The 17237-nt window shown below is 38.4% G+C and overlaps 1 protein-coding gene across 1 annotated transcript in view; it reads left to right on the top strand.

Moving 5' to 3' along the window:
• Window positions 1-17237, top strand: part of LOC124271819 — a 36891-nt gene that overhangs the window by 15871 nt on the left and 3783 nt on the right. Inside the window, exon 2 of the mRNA XM_046706969.1 lies at window positions 15286-15469. Coding sequence (XP_046562925.1) covers window positions 15286-15469 — 184 coding nt within the window. The remainder of the gene's footprint in view (window positions 1-15285; window positions 15470-17237) is intronic.

Raw genomic sequence — 17237 nt, 5'->3', positions numbered from 1 at the left:
CCATAATCACCGGTTTGGTTGGCCCATGGTTGTCAACCTGACGATGGGCCCACTTGGATATGCTCATCGGCTCCACAGTGGCCCATCATGTTGGCTCATTGTTGGGCCAACGAATGAAAATTCACACAAAACCATGGCCCATAGTTTGCCCAACGTAGTGATTTTGTTGGCCTTATGTTGGCACCACCATGTTACAACATTTAGCTCTTTCTTGACCTTTGTAATAAAACCATGGCCCATACTTGGCCCAACGATGTGATTTAGTTGGCCTTATGTTGGCACAACTGTATTTCAACATTTAGCTCTTTCTTGACCTCTGCAATCAGAAACATATATAAACAACACAAGTTAATCAAGTGAACTATTTAATTCTTTTTATCCCACCGGCATGTAATGCGGTGGGATATAGTCGTCGCCTCGTCGCCTCGTCCGTCCGTCCGTCCGTAATCATTTTGTTTCCGGACCATAACTCAAAGACCGTTCGATATTTTTAAACAAAATTGGTAGATATGTCAAACATAACCTAAGGTGGTGCCTTTTGCTATTTACAGATAATTGTCATTTTTATTTTTCTCGGTTTCCATGGAAATGTTTTGGACTTAGTCTTAAAGAAGGGTGGGCTTCGTTTCCGGAGCATAACTCAAGAACCATTCAATATTTTTCAACAAAACTTGGTAGATATATCAAACAGATCCTAAAGTGGTGCCTTTTGCTATTTACAGATTTTTGGCATTTTTATTTTTCCCGGTTTCCATGGAAACAATTCGGACTTAGTCCCAAAAGTGAGGGGTGGGCTTCGTTTCTGGAGCATAACTCAAGAACCGTTCAATATTTTTCAACAAAAGTTGGTAGATATATCAAACAGAACCATGAGGGGTGCCTTTTGGTATTTGCAGATTTTTGTCATTTTTATTTTTCCCGGTTTCCATGGAAACATTTTGGACTTAGTCTCAAAAAGTAAGGATTGCTTTCGTTTCCGGAGCACAACTCAAAAACCGTTCAATATTTTTCAACAAAACTTGGTAGATATATCAAACAGATCCTAAAGTTGTGCCTTTTGCTATTTGCAGATTTTTGGCATTTTATTTTTCCGGTTTCCATGGAAATGATTTGGACTTAATCCCAAAAGTGAGGGGTGGGCTTCGCTTCGGAGCATAACTCAAGAACCGCTCAATATTTTTCAACAAGACTTGGTAGATATATCAAACAGAACCTTAAGTGGTGCCTTTTGCTATTTGCAGATTTTTGGTATTTTTATTTTTCCGGTTTCCATGGAAACGATTCGGACTTAATCCCAAAAGTGAGGGGTGGGCTTCGTTTCGAGCATAACTCAAGAACCGTTCAATATTTTTCAACAAAACTTGGTAGATGTATGAAACAGAACCTTAAGTGGTGCCTTTGCTATTTGCAGATTTTGGCATTTTATTTTTCTTGGTTTCCATGGAAACATTTTGGACTTAGTCTCAAAAAGTAAGGATTGCTTTCGTTTCCGGAGCACAACTCAAAAACCGTATAATATTTTTCAACAAAACTTGGTAGATATATCAAACAGATCCTAAAGTTGTGCCTTTTGCTATTTGCAGATTTTTGGCATTTTTATTTTTCCCGGTTTCCATGGAAACGATTCGGACTTAATCCCAAAAGTGAGGGGTGGGCTTCGTTTCCGGAGCACAACTCAAAAACCTCTCTATATCTTTCAGCAAAACTTGGCAGATATGTGAGGCAGATCTTGAAGTGGTGCCTTTTGCTATTTGCAGATATTTGTGATTTATTATTTTCTCGGTTTCCATGGAAATGATTCGGACTTAGTCTCAAAAAGGAAGGGATGGGTTTCGTTTCCGGAACACAACTTGAAAACTTCTTAATATCTTTCAGCCAAACTTGGCAGATATGTGAGGCAGATGCCAAAGTGGTGCCTTTTGCTATTTGCAGATATTTGTGATTTATTATTTTCTCAGTTTCCATGAAAACAATTTGGACTTAGTCTCAAAAGGGAGGGGTAGGTTTTGTTTCCGGAGCACAACGCGAAAACTTCTTAATATCTTTCAGCAAAACTTGGCAGATATGTGAGGCAGATCCCAAAGTGGTGCCTTTTGCTATTTGCAGATTTTTGTCATTTATTTTTTTCATGATTTCCATGGAAATGATTTGCACTTAGTCTAAAATCAAGCTGGACTTTAAGTAACTGTCAGATGATTTGTTCTTTCAAAGATATGGGGGCCGGGGGGATATGTCATCTTCTGATGACTCTTGTTTTCATTGTTATTTGAACATTATTGTATTTCTTGAAAATATTCTTGTCTTAGGTCTTTTGGCTGTAGCCGCTGACAGGTTTTTCGAACTGCTCCTGAAAAAAACAACCCAAAATTTTCATGAAACTGTCAGATATCATAATTTTAGACATGAGAACTATCGTAAAAGGACATAGTATTTGACCTTATGTTTTATTGAAACATACAACTTAATGATTGAAAACTTCTTGTTTATTGCACAGAGTGACGTTCGGATGTAGATTCTTACACTGTTATCAAGCTAAAACCAAATGATGAGAAGTATATGCGTAGTATGTTTTGACAATCAGCAGATTAACATTAACAACAACATGTAATTGAATAACAACTGGTACATTATTGGGAGAGGCCAGATGGGAACTAAGAACAACAAATGGAACTAGTGATGAAGCCAATAAACAAGGGGGGATTCAGGTGTAACAACAAGCTGTTGGGTGCTTTGATAGTCTATAGTTTGATTAGTTCTTCATTGGTCTGTCGTTTTCATGTGACTGCAAAATTTGGTTTTGTTGCAATTATTAGATTTTGTGTTAGTGAGCAATTCATTGGTCTCAAATGAAATCAAACAGACTATGTGTTGGTGGATTACTGGTTAAGGCTCGTGAAGACATGTTGTAGGTGGTTCCGCTCATGTTCTAGGTCATGGCCGCTGGTGCAATGTTCTTAGCGTACTTGATCAGGGTTGAGATGACGCCAAACTTAGTTTTAGGGGCTGGTTTGACAAATTCGAAATCTTATCCACCAAGAATCAGGACTTCACAAAAAGAAAACTTTTGGAAGCCATCAAAATCAGCCGCCACTAACCTTTGATCGATAGAGACCAAAGAAACTTCATACCATTGGGATATGAAGAACTAATCAAACTATAGACTCTATCAAATCACCCTATCAGGTTGTTACAACCTAACACCCCACCCCCCTCCTCCCTCCCTTGTTAATTGGTTTCATCACTAGATCCATTTGGCCGCTCCCAATTATGTTTATTTGACAAAACATACTATGTACATGTATATATACTTCTCATCATTTGGGTGTAGTCACTTTTAGCTTGATAACGGTGTAAGAATCTACATCGAAACATCGCTCTATACAATAAACAAGAAGTTGTCATCTATAGAGTTGTATGTTTCATTTTTGACTCACAAACTTCTAGAATGCTGTTCAAACAAAGTTTTATTCGGATATGACGTGTACCTACTATAACTGTGACACATATATCTGATATGATGATGTTTAGCAATTATTGGTTGTTAGATGAATAATAGAGAGAGTTGTATATGGAAACAGGAGTGTAACTGACAAACACATAATGTTAATAAAGTAAACATAATAGATTTAAATAATTTAAAATGAAATGAGATTTTATCAAAGTGGTTAAAACAGGCTACCTAAAGAAAAGAGTCAATTAAATCTTTTATCTACTCAATCAATTGCCTTTCAATACAGTATGTGTCAGTTTCTTTAGCCTAAATGATGATTTAAACCAATTATTTCATAATATATTCGCAATTCAGTATCACAGAAATACTAATGCATATTTACCAGTTGAAGGCCTCCAGAAATGTAGTGTCGTCTGCTCTTTGAATATCAGGTAAAGCTATCAATGATGACAAGTTTGGTATTCAGTTTGGAGAAAACAACGCTCTCAAATTCACTGCATCATAGTTGAAAGACAGGGAAATGGATTCATTCTTTTTGTCTGTGTAATTATTTCAACTGTCATCAAAATCTTTATAAAGAAAACATGGCTATAAATGGCCGTGTGCTCACTCTTTTATTCACAATGTTGGGCCAACGGTGGCCCAACTTTGTGAAATAGATGTAAGATCAGGGCAAATAGGCAGAGTTTTTCAAATGTTGGCCTACCGTTGGACCAACGTGTCAAAAGCCACCGTTACTTTTAAGTCATTAAGATAACGTTGGGCCAATGTTGTCAAACTGTTGGCCAACCAACCAACCATATACCAACATTGGCCCAACACATCTGGGATTGGTGTAGTTAAAAAAATACATTGTTTTTCTTTTGTGAAGATGTTTCTCAAATGATGATCCATAATCATGATGATAAGAGGAATATTCTCCTTATGGTATTTTGAACAACTGTTCGCAACAAGTGGAAATACAGATTGGGTGTCGCAGTAATGACTTAGTACTGAAATAACATGACAGTAGAGTCATATGGTTATGGGAACCACAACAGTCATTAAACCTGATCTTTGAAGAGTTTCAGATTTTTAGACATGTCAGCTTTCATTTCTTCCTGGTATTATAGCTACAGAATTCAACTCTTTAATGCCAGGTCATGATATCAAGCCGTGAAAGAAAGGACATCCCATTTCAGACCTTAATCTAAACCAGGAAGTGGTCCATTTGTCCAAAGATATGTCCCAGCTGGGCCATGTTGAATTCCTTTATTGATTAGTAATAGGCCATGGTGACCTTGTGTACGTAGTTGTATGTTGTGCATGGCGTGGATGTATTCCGCTGTGATGTCAGTTTTTTTGCTGAGGTTTGTGTTGTCAATCTCAAGCCACTTGAGTGAGTGAGTGAATGATATAATGATTTTGATGTAGATGTTGTACAATGCGATCTTAGCGCTAAGGTGATCACAATTCCCATACCATAACATAGACTTATGACTCGCGTAGAGCTAAGGTTCCTAAAAAATTGTACAACAGCCTTTAGCAGTATTCTGGAAATGGGCTTCTCACACTGTTGCCATGTGAGGAATCGATCCGAGTTTTAAGTGTTGCAGATTGAATCATCTCATGACCTTGAGTGTTGGTTTGTACATTGTGGAGGGTGCACTGTCCACTGTGGTTTACACCTTTACATCACTGACACTGACCCTATGCTCAGGTGTATGTGATTGTTCAGGTGATAACGTGTACGTGATTGTGCAGTCCTGGGTGTAGGTATATGCCAATGTGGTTTACACCTGTACACCACTGACACTGACCCTATGCTCAGGTGTATGTGATTGTTCAGGTGATAACGTGTACGTGATTGTGCAGTCCTGGGTGTAGGTATATGCCAATGTGGTTTACACCTCTACACCACTGACACTGACCCTATGCTCAGGTGTATGTGATTGTTCAGGTGATAACATGTACGTGATTTTGCAGCCCCGGGTGTAGGTATATGCCAATGTGGTTTACACCTCTACACCACTGACACTGACCCTATGCTCAGGTGTATGTGATTGTTCAGGTGATAACGTGTACGTGATTGTGCAGTCCTGGGTGTAGGTATATGCCAATGTGGTTTACACCTCTACACCACTGACACTGACCCTTTGCTCAGGTGTATGTGATTGTTCAGGTGATAACGTGTACGTGTTTGTGCAGCCCCGGGTGTAGGTATATGCCAATGTGGTTTACACCTGTACATCACTGACACTTCAGGTACTCAGTTCAGGTGTGTAACAGATGACAGAAAAGCCTGAAGATATTAATGTTAGATTGCTGTTTGATTTGTCTTTCATAGAGACCCTAAAACAAATATACCCAATGTAGCCCATGCAAGTGTAGAATGTGTGGCAAGGTTAGATTATCAGAATTTCTGGGCTCTGGGCTTCTCTTTATTGTATTCTGTTTTAATTTAAAACCTTTTTCTGCAAAATATGTTCATTTCAGACACTAGCTGTTAGTGTAACTGTTTGTAAAATAAATAAACTTCTGCAGTTTCTGGAGCATGTGGTCTGGCCATCAAGACGCTATCACACGCTGCTGTATATGGTATCGATTGTCACATGTATACATGTCCTCCAAAGTGACATGTACTTGTGTCAGCTATTATGTTCCTACTGGGAGACTTAGCAGGGATTACTGCAGCTGAGCACTTCTTACATTTACTGTGCTGGAGTGTGATTGGAATTCTCGATCTGTTGACACCATTCCATGCATATTAGGGCAAATATGGCATGGATCGTTACAGTCAAGGCCTATCAGTGTCTTGTAATATATAATGGTTGTGTATGTTTCAGAGGTCATGTTATCAGTGTCTTTACCTGTTCATTGTACATGTATGATGTTATTGTAGAAATTGTGTTTCCATGGTTGCTGTAAGTGTATCACTTTATGATATATCAATATCAAGCATGCTTATGTCATTATGATTATTCCGATCATCTTAGCAACATCACCAGGGTCTTGTTCCACGAATCAATGTTAGCGCTAAGACAACTTCTGTAACTTCTGTTCTATAAAGGCACCATGACCTATAGACTGATGTTTGTCTCTGAATATATATAATTGTTGTCCCCTGCCGCAACGCGAAACGGGGGACTATGTATTCATCAGCATCCGTACATCCCAATTCTTGTTAACGTGATATCTCATTAACTGTTGTACCCAATATCTTCAAATTTGATGACAGCCTCCATTATGGGAGTACGCAGACACCAGCCGATTTTGGTGACCTTGGCCCTATTTTCAAGGTCACCATGACATTTTGATCACTTTTCAAACTCTTGTTAACACATCTCATGAACGGTTGTACCTAATGTCTTCAAATTTGGTTTCAAACTCTACATTAGGGATTACGCTGGTGACAGTTGATTTTGGTGACCTTGACCTTATTTTCAAGGTCACCAAAACATTTTATTGACAACTTTTCAAAATCTTGTTAATGCTATCTCTCATAAAATGTCTTCAATTATGTCGACCCAGCCTACATTAGGTGATTATGCAGGCACCAGTCATTTCCAGGCATCTTGTATGTGACCGAAAAATATAAAAGTACCGGTAGTAAATATGTTATAAATATTTCATTCTTCTTTAGCGACGGGGACATTGCCATATTAGTGGCAAAGACTTGTTTTGATGGAAACAACTAACTTCTTTTAAATTGAAATGGAACCCTGGTTAGAGGGCTTTAGCATTGCAGAAAGGGCTGGGCAGAAGGGGAAATGATGTGGTTCAGGGACTGTGAGACAGACTGAAGATCAGGGTTGGTCCATATAACTATTCTTCAGCAAAAGGTAGCTAATAAGATCGAAAGTGCCAAGTTGCTGAGGTTGATGCATGTCACTGTAACCAATTTTTATAGATCAGTGCTCATGACATTAATCACTCAAATGTCTGGTTCAGACTCAATTATTTACAGACCGTCATCGTTTTGCTTGAAACTTCCTGTTGCGGTGTTAAACTACAAACAAACAAACTTAAGGCAGCCATGGTACTGACATCACTTTGTGGAAAGAGCTCATATGACCAATGGTCAAGACAATTTAAGAGTAATACTTTCTGAATTGATAGGCAAGATTCAACTTTATTCAATAATAAACATTTCTACCCTTTACATGTACTGCAAGTTACCACATGTATGCAGCTGTCATACCAAATATATTTTGAAGCATATCAGAAAAATGTCAATGTTAACCTGCATGAGTCAGCATCAACTGAGTTTGGTAACATCTGTCTATAAATACCCAGGAGATGCTGGTAGTGATTCACCAGGGAGGGGAGCCAGCTGGGATGAGGATGCAGATCGCATGAAGACACATCAACCTATGTTATCTCAAGTATCACTTATGTAGTCATGGCTTATAACTTTCACATGCCTTAATTAACCAATCCAGCTGTGTTTCATTTATATCTTTTGGTAAGGTTTTATTCATCTCCTGCAATCATTATTATTGAATATTCCAAAGTAAGTAATTTGATGTGGAACATGATTTAATAAAATCTAACAAAATTATTTAATGTTAAGCAACATTAAACACAATCTTTAAACACAATATGCTTGATATAAAAACATATTTCCAGTATTTAGCATACTTACTGTATGGCATAGTCTCACACATCTTTGCTTTACATGTTTTTTGGTTATTTTCTGTTGAGAGTTATATCTAAACATCTTGCGCTATAATTGTGCTGACATAGCATAACATCTAAGATATGTGTACTTGAGGCTCCCTGGTTGATGGGTTTTGAAAAAGCATCTGTACAGACATTTGCTAACTAAACAAACTGTTTCTGATTATTTACTGTAATAAAAGTTTAACTGACAACCAGCATATGTTTTTGTGTACATCTATGAAATGATCATATTGTACAAGAAATCATGTGTTAAACATGAAAATCCCTGCACATGTCATCAAGGGCCTACCAATATTTAGTGATCCTGTGATCTGTGAAATAGTGTTGCATTTAAGTCAAATGTGTGACAGTTGAAAAGACTTGTATGTAATAACATGATTTTCAGTTAGAACTATGACCATTATATACATAGTTGATTGGTCTGTCAGAAGGTGGCAGTGATTGGTCAGTCAGAAGGTACTCCAGCTTTAATCCTTGAGAGTGAGTGGGTACAAAAAATGAATATAGATAAAAATATAGAAAATGTTTTTCTCACTATTTGTCAGTCTAAGTAAACTTAGGCTCAGTATTATTCGTTGCATTACTGCTATACGGAGTCTAACAAACCTGATTAGAAGGTCGCATTAGCTAACTTTTGAAATGACCAATCAGAACACAGCTTACCAAATCGTGAAAATTTAACATTCGCACATACCGTGTGAACTTTCACCTCGAAATGTATGTGCTCAAACGATTCCAAATGCTATTTTCCGTACGATCGCTTCCGAGTGATACACATGGAGGACGCCATTATTCACAACAGTGATAGTAACCATGTCATCAGAAATCCCGAAGCGTATATACTGCAGGTCAAATATCTGTGTTTTATGAGGATTTTCATTTGTGATCAGTGTCAGCGACCGGAGAAGAGAAAATCCCAAAAACAGTTTGTAGGTCCCGCCTAACCCTAAATAGTAGCTGTTGTCTGATTGGTTAAATCTGTTCGGCTGTCTCACGTTTGATTGGACGGTCATAGGTCGCTCAAAGGTTAGCTGATGCGACCATCTACTAGGGTTTTGTGTAACTTATCTTATTCAGTTTTAAAATTTAGATTCATACATGATATAGATTGAGTTCCTTTCCTTCAGGAACATGTTTGAATATATGTAGATGAAGAAAGAACAAGCTCATCTGTTTAAATGAGCGTGAAAAGTAAGAGTATTTTTTCATCACACTGGGGCATAAATTCTCAGAGCAGATGATAAAATTCAGATAAGAAAACTTATTATTATCATAATGAGAATTCACGGCAAAGCTTGAGATGGGAAACATAGAAAAAACAATCAGACATGATACTTCTATCTCATTGCCACCTCTCTGACCACCACAATTTCCACCAACACAAAACAGAAATGTTAACACAACCACTTTAGAGACACAGTTTATGCTAAGGTTCTACTTTATTTTTAAATTATTATCTCCCAAATGCCTATTCACATGTGTTTTCTAGATGCTAAACTTAAGGGATCAGCTCTGACTGATTCACTCCCTCATGCTTTGAAATTGGAAGCCTACCTGCAGATTATCTGATTGGCTGAGGTGCACCTGCAGTGATCTCCTATGGAGAGTTTGTCCAGATCTTAAGTCACAGTATATTAGGGCCTGCCATACTCTATAATAACATCTCTCTCTGCACTTATTCTTAGCTCCACATTTTACACATCCCAAATACCTCTAGTGTTTAGTCCCTTGCTAACACCCCAATATTCCAGCATGTCTACATGGCCCTTACAACAATAATACCTGCTCCTCATCAAACAGCAGTAACCTCTATCAAAGCCTAAAACTATATTTTGGGCTTCAGCGTCTGAGGCCTCCCTGCTGTCCTGCAAGTTACCCAGTTTGTGAAGATAAACATTGCAAATTTTAGCGTCTAAGAAAGAAGGTGATGGATGATTCTTTTCACCTGCTTCAAGATGTTTGATGTATGGAACCAGACAAATTTTAAATTTTAAAATGAGTCTGATCATATGTTCTACCAGAGGCCCAGATAAGCCATTATGATCACGGGTACAATATGCATAGAAAATTTCCAATTACGCATTGAAAAATAATTGTTGAGTACCAATTACATTTAAGATGTTAGATTAACGCCAAAAGTTTAAAACAAATCGTGGGGAATATATTTATAAAAATCACTTTATGTAATGAAAAGACATCGATGCTATCAAGTTGTACTGTTAGTACTATAGGACAAGTGTTGTACTGTCAGTATAGGATGAGTGATTTTTAATGAAATCATTTCCATTATATTTAAGTTGGTTTTGATTAGGTATGACATGAGGCAGAACATACCTGCTTAGTAAACTTACTCAATGACATAATACTTAGGTGAGTAAAAAGACATCGATTGCTATCAAGTTGTACTGTTAGTACTATAGGACAAGTGTTGTACTGTCAGTATAGGATGAGTGATTTTTAATGAAATCATTTCCATTATATTTAAGTTGGTTTTGATTAGGTATGACATGAGGCAGAACATACCTGCTTAGTAAACTTACCCAATGACATAATACTTATGTGAGTAAAATGACTGAAATACGCACATATTTGAAAGCAGTGGGAAACGGAAAATGAAAAACCCATTCAACATTTATAATACCCACTCCAAAAAAATACAGTGGGTACAGTACCCACATGAGCTAAATCTTATCTGGAGCTCTGTGTTCTACCATATACAAACTTGATCAATTTTGTGTTGATTTTACTTATTAAGTAAAGTTGTTAATGGTTACAATCAATATGGTATAAATTTGTCAACCTACAATATACAGTTACAGACAACCCTACCCATCATGTCTGATGACATTCAGTCAGTACCATGCGTGAAAGGGCATGTTAATGTCACCGCTTTCTTGTCGATACATTGACTTTCTGACAAAATGGATCAGTTTGAAGTGTCACGATCAATTCCCATTATCAGAATCTTTATGAAGGCATCTAAACAGGCCCCGACCCGTTCACCGAAACATTGTATGAGGCAATGATTGATGGGTAAAGAGCAGTAAGGCTTGGTATATACTCCATGGGCCGGCTGTTTCCCTCAGCACCATGTTGCTTGTGTTTGCACGAAGGTAATGCTAGACACTGGCCATATATGTCACACATTATAATAACACTGTGCGTGAGTCATCACACCAGCTATATATCAATGCAAATTGATATTCGGTTATGTGACAGCCCAACATTCAGCTGTTTTCAGTGGCTTTTCAGAATTTTCAGGGTGCTTCAAACATGTGGGAGTCCTTTATTGTTGATCAGGATTTGCTGGTGGGAGGACAATCCTGATGGTTAAGTTGCTGCCTATAAATAGAGATGATTTAAGTGTGTAAAGGCTAAGTATATATGTCAGAATGCTTTTGGCCATTCAATGTTATTTAAGTCTGAACCCTTTGTTATAAAGTTGTCCATCAACACATTGTTGTCCTTCCTTAGCGTGGGGCGGTGGGGTAACCTAGCGGTTAAAGCTTTGGCTTGTCATGCCGAAGACCCGGGTTCGAATCCCCACATGGGTACAATGTGTAAAGCCCATTTCTGGTGTCCCCCGCTGTGATGTTGCTGGAATATTGCTAAAAGCGGCGTAAAACCAAACTCAGTCAGTCAGTTCTTCCTTAGCGACCCATCCTCTAAATGCCTCACAAAGAAGTATCTGATGTGGTGAGGTGAAAGTGGGTTTTACGTCGTGCTTGAGAATATTTCGCTCATATGACGACGTGCATGCGTGTGTATGTGTATGTGTATGTGCGGCTACTTGTACTAGCCCAGACTTAAGCTGGTTTTATAGTGTTAGCCCTGACTGAGATACAATGCCACAGTGAAGCATGAATACCCCACTCAGACACATTATGCTGACTCCGACCAGTCGTTGTTGTACACATTAATGCTGAGCCCAGGCAGGGACCAAAAAGTACCATATTTTAATGTCTTTTGGTATGACGCGGTCAGGGATCAAACCCGCAACCTTCCGCTCTACGGGCGGACGCTCCAACCACTACACCACGGAGGCGGTCTATCTGATGTGGTATTTGCCTATTGCACTTAACTGCTTTTTAGCCTGCTGCTGTTCTGAAAACAGATGCACATGTTTTTATATACACAAGAGGGACAAGTAATGACAATGTTTAAGAAACTTATGTCACAGTAACCTACTTTTGATGGGAATATCATGGGCGGATCCAGGAATTTTTAAAGGGTTGGCTCTGCCAACATAAAAAATCTTCAATGTGGTCTTAAGTTAATTTCGGGGTTGGGGGTGGTGTGTTTTCGAACCCCCTGAACCTCCCTTCTGGATCCGCCAATGAACATTATGCTATTCATTCTGTTGAAGTTCATTTGAGAGAATGACATTTGATTTGTGTTGCCATGAAAGACTAACTGATATTGAAGGAAAAATTGAGTCTTATTTATTGTGTTATTATTATGATCATAACATTCAAAGCTTTTGTGTTTACCGTAATTGAAGTGTTTATTGGAATTTTGTACAAATTAGCCAATGAGTGGGACATAAGGTTTGCATGACCCTGGTCATTGACATGGTCAGTTGACTATTTCACCGTTTTTGTGTACTGAACTAACCCCTGTGTTGGTATGACATGTTGTCCCACTAGAATTAACTGAGAAGTGATAAGCTGAAATTGAGATAACTTATGTTTCTGTTGTTGACAACCTGGTTATCTGACCAAGTGTCGAGATAATCATATCACATGTACCTCTTGATTGCATGCACAATATCAGGTCACATGTAATCATGCATGTAAAGTTGAACTGATCTCAACAAGGCCACAGTAAATGAATAACTTGTCTGAAGGATCATGTCATCATGACTGACGACATGTTTGTGAGTCATGAGCATGATTTACAGAATCATGCATGAATGTAACATTTACACAACAAGATCTGATACAAAACTGACTTGATGACCACTCTATTTATTGAAGCATGTTATGGTGGAATCAAATATTCAAATGCTGTTACATTCAATAGATTGATTTTGAACAAGTATGTATAGTGGATGTATAATTATGTTGCATCTAATTGGACTCATCCCAGAGAGGGTACATATGACCCCATAGTAAAAGTGTATTTATTTCTACCACGTTTTTTAAACATAGAATGTGTGTTTGTTTTATCTTTGGCGCAATGTGTCATATTTGCCATCATCTGAAAGGACAATGTAAGTCCAGCTGGGGTCCATGCAGGTAGCAAAAGCACTGTAAGTGGTCCCTAGTATAGTGATCTTTCTTCATTTTTTTGCGATTTTATATAATTGGCTGTATTTTATTGTCTCCAATAATAAAATAGTTTCAGATTTACGTGCTAGGTTTACATCTATATCTCTGATATTCTATTTGTTTTACTGTCATTATTATGTTTTACAGATTAAAGATAGTATGCAGCAGAGAGGGTTCGTGTGATCCTGGCACAGTCAGGCTGGTAAGGCTCATCATCAGCTCAGGGCCCTTGCCCCCTCTACACGCAGCCCAGACAGCGAATGGGACTTCTCCCAGGAAACGCTGCCTAGTCGAACCCACCAAGAACTTTCCGGAGAATATGAAGGCTCCCCAACACTGCAGCCTTCTGCATTACCCAGAGTGTCAAGAAGAGCTGTGCTCTCCGGTGAACCCGGCACTCTCCTCATCTGCCTAAGAGATCAGGAGGTACCAAACCAAGGGCACCGAGAACAATGGGGAGCCTGACGACAGTGTACTTGGGATGCAAAGCGAGACATTTCAAAGCTGCAGGTCCGCGATATTTATCATGCTTTTCCTTAATCTTGTCAATCACATTCCTGTCAAAAGGGACAGAAAATTCTATGATATATATAAATTCATTGGCTTTATCAAAAAGGACAAGATCAGGTTTGTTGGCTGGAATTCTCCGCAGGCTGTATATGGGCCTATTCCACAGAAGTTTGAAAGCATCATTTTCCATGACGCCTGGACATTTTCAGGGTCGTACCATGGATGGACCTCGAGTCAAAGCCACAGGCATGTCGGAGACGGTAGTAAAAGCAGCGAGAGCCATGCCATCATGTCGCTTAAGATATGCTGTTTGTTGCCAAGGAAGGGCATCCACTGACAAGGTGTTGGACAGTCTCTGTGAATTCATTGCAAAGTCGACATTTCATATTAATATTCTCCTTAAGAATCACATTTAAAGCGATTACGAGTGGGAAGTGACTGGTCCTGAGCAGCAAAAGGAAGCCCTCAGTTTCACATTTAAGACCAGCCGACTTCATCCAGGCGAAAGGAGTCAGTTGATTGCTATTCTGTTCAACACACACTGCATGTACACACGATGCAATGGCTTCTCAGAAAGCTTCTCCACAAAGACCTGACTCTGGGCAGACTTGGGTAAAGGACTTCACCTGGTTTACTCCCATCGCTGTACCGTCCAGCAGTACATCGCCATCAGCAAACTCAACCTCAAATTTCAGATTCTGTCCAACAACCTTGGCACGCTTAAAATAGCTTTGGAATTCCTTACTTTCATCATGAGTCTTCACATGCATCACCAGAGGATCATCTGATAAATAAATATGTGCAAAAGTACACAATAAAATTCTATCATGAAGAGCCTCCACTCATTATTATTATTATTATTATTATTATTATTGGATATTTATATAGCGCACATATCCATGCACTAGTGCATGCTCAAGGCGCTGGTATCTTTCCCTCCATCATTGGATGTCAATCTCAACGGCATATCTTATTATCAATTTCAACTCCCTGGGGATCATACAACTCTTGCTACGCACAACAAGGCGCACCGAATTATTACGGCTGTCCCGTCCTTAGGAAGTACACTGTCCTTCATCGACATGTGATAGTGATCTTACTTTATATATCATGAATGTATAATTTGTTCTAGTCACAATATTGCTGACGTGGCTATAAATTTTAACTCACTCACTCACTCACTCACTCACTAAAACTCACTCACTCACTCACTCAACAATCTGACTCATCATATACAGAAGTAAATGCAGATGAAAATGGTAAGAAAAATCCATTAAACCCTGTGTCAATCAGATTCTTTTGTCCCGGAATGGACAGTGTTGGTTGTGGCACATTCAACTGTTATGCTTGTTCTGTAGGAAACAGTCATTGATTTGTTTGTGTGTTTTATAGGCACAGCATGAGTGAGTCTGAGGACAGCTTTGTGTTGTCGGGCGTGACGCTGCCCCAGGATGTAACCGTCTCCATGGTGAACGGCCAGGAGATGGTGATGATGAACATGTCAGCCTACTGTCAGCTGCTAGATGAACTCCATCTGCTCAAGTCGCAGCTGGCCAGGTTGTCTTCTGTGCTACAGGTAACACTGCTAATTACAGGTGTTGACTAAAGTATTGTCGGAAATAGAACCAAACTGTTTTGTTCACATTTATATCTACAATTTATGAAGTTAATATGTGAAAGTGTGAAATATATGTTAAACTAAGTTCGGCCTAACTACAGTCTCAGTGGTAGGGAGATAGGAAACGTAAAAAATTGGACTTTACTGAGGAGAGATTAGTGCAGAAATGATAAATGCAGTTTTTTTTCTAAGTCCAAAGCGACATATTTAGAACAGACCATGGCTTTATGCAAATTAGTGTGCGATGATACTGTATTTCAAAGGACACTTCTTAAATGCCTATTTTGAAACTACACTTAGCTTCGTTATAAATGATAGCTGACGTAAAAAATACTAACTTTAATACTGAAACTATTAAGGATGTAGCTACCATGAAGCCTCACTATCACCATAAAAAGAAACAGGTAGGAGGGGTCGTCTCAAAAGCAAAACCAGGACGAGTGTCACAGACGGTGGTTGGGGTCGTACTGGGGACTAGAGATATCAGCTAAGATAAGATAATCCTTTAGGGAAATTAAACTGGGGGAAGTAAACGGCATGTCTTAACAATTAACAAATAATATCCAGTCCTGTCTTGCCACCTATGTATTTTGAGACATTTAATACGATAGTTGATTTAAGCTTTTCTATTGGGATCATATTGTTTTACATATCTCAATATAAACATTATGAAAGACACGTAAGATGATAATCAATAGATGAGACATATTCAATACACATGAAAAAAGCATAAAATATCTTTGAGATGACCCCTTGTACCTCGTAGGGCAGCACCTGCATTTCAGCCAGGCAGCGACGGGTCCATTTCATACCTGGCTGAGCGACCTTATTGCCATCTATAGTCTGATCTATTGTTTTCAGCAGTTATTCGTATTTTTTCTAAGTTTTGCCCGATTTTACGAGTAAACATGCATTTCTAGATATCCTATTACACATCCCACTGAACGCCCAGTTAGGCCGATGTGGGTTATTTCAACATATGCTACTTGAAGTTGTGTAAATTTTAGGGATACAGAATAACAGCCTAAAAGCAGTTTTTCTATTTCCGACAGTACTTTAGTGTTGAGTTGTGCAAAGATATTGCCAGAATTAACCCTCCCAAACTGCAGCATCAAAATTTTGATCTAGGTTGTATCAAACTGTAGATTCCTTTATGCAATCTTAAGTGAATTGGGGAATTACATGAAAAAACCTACCCCTTAATCTTGATGGTTGTCACAATCATTTATGTGAGGATAATATTAATAATAATATTTTTAATAAGATTCAGATGTTCATAACATTTCAAAGTACATCTTACCATGATAATGGCGCTATAGGATACAGGCAGTATTCCATCTTTATCATGATGGTCTGTTATGATCAAGTGGACAAGACAATCAAGGATTGACATCATGAGCATCAATCCATGAAACTAGGGAATAATGACATGCAATCAAGCAAGTCACATTATATGACCAAGATCATATTTCCTCCAGTGATAGATGAGGTGAGAAAATAAGATGTCAAGTGAATTCATAGAATTGCTAACAAGCCGTAAATAATAGCATGATGGGGTGCATCAATCACTGTTAACAGTTTGACAAGTTATCAGATGTAAGAATGTTATGCTTCTTGTACTTGTGGTTGTTCTTGTGAAAATTCATGGCATTATCTTTTAGAATGTTCTTTGTACACAACGCAACGTAAAGATTTGTTTGCAAATGTAAATACTGTCGTTAAAACA

The sequence above is a fragment of the Haliotis rubra genome, unplaced genomic scaffold (assembly GCF_003918875.1).
Source record: "Haliotis rubra isolate DU_JTF1 unplaced genomic scaffold, ASM391887v1 Scf1637, whole genome shotgun sequence".
NCBI classification, from domain to species: Eukaryota; Metazoa; Mollusca; class Gastropoda; order Lepetellida; family Haliotidae; genus Haliotis; species Haliotis rubra.
The sequence above is the reverse complement of the archived record's forward strand: the minus strand, read 5'-3'. Positions and strand labels throughout refer to the sequence as shown.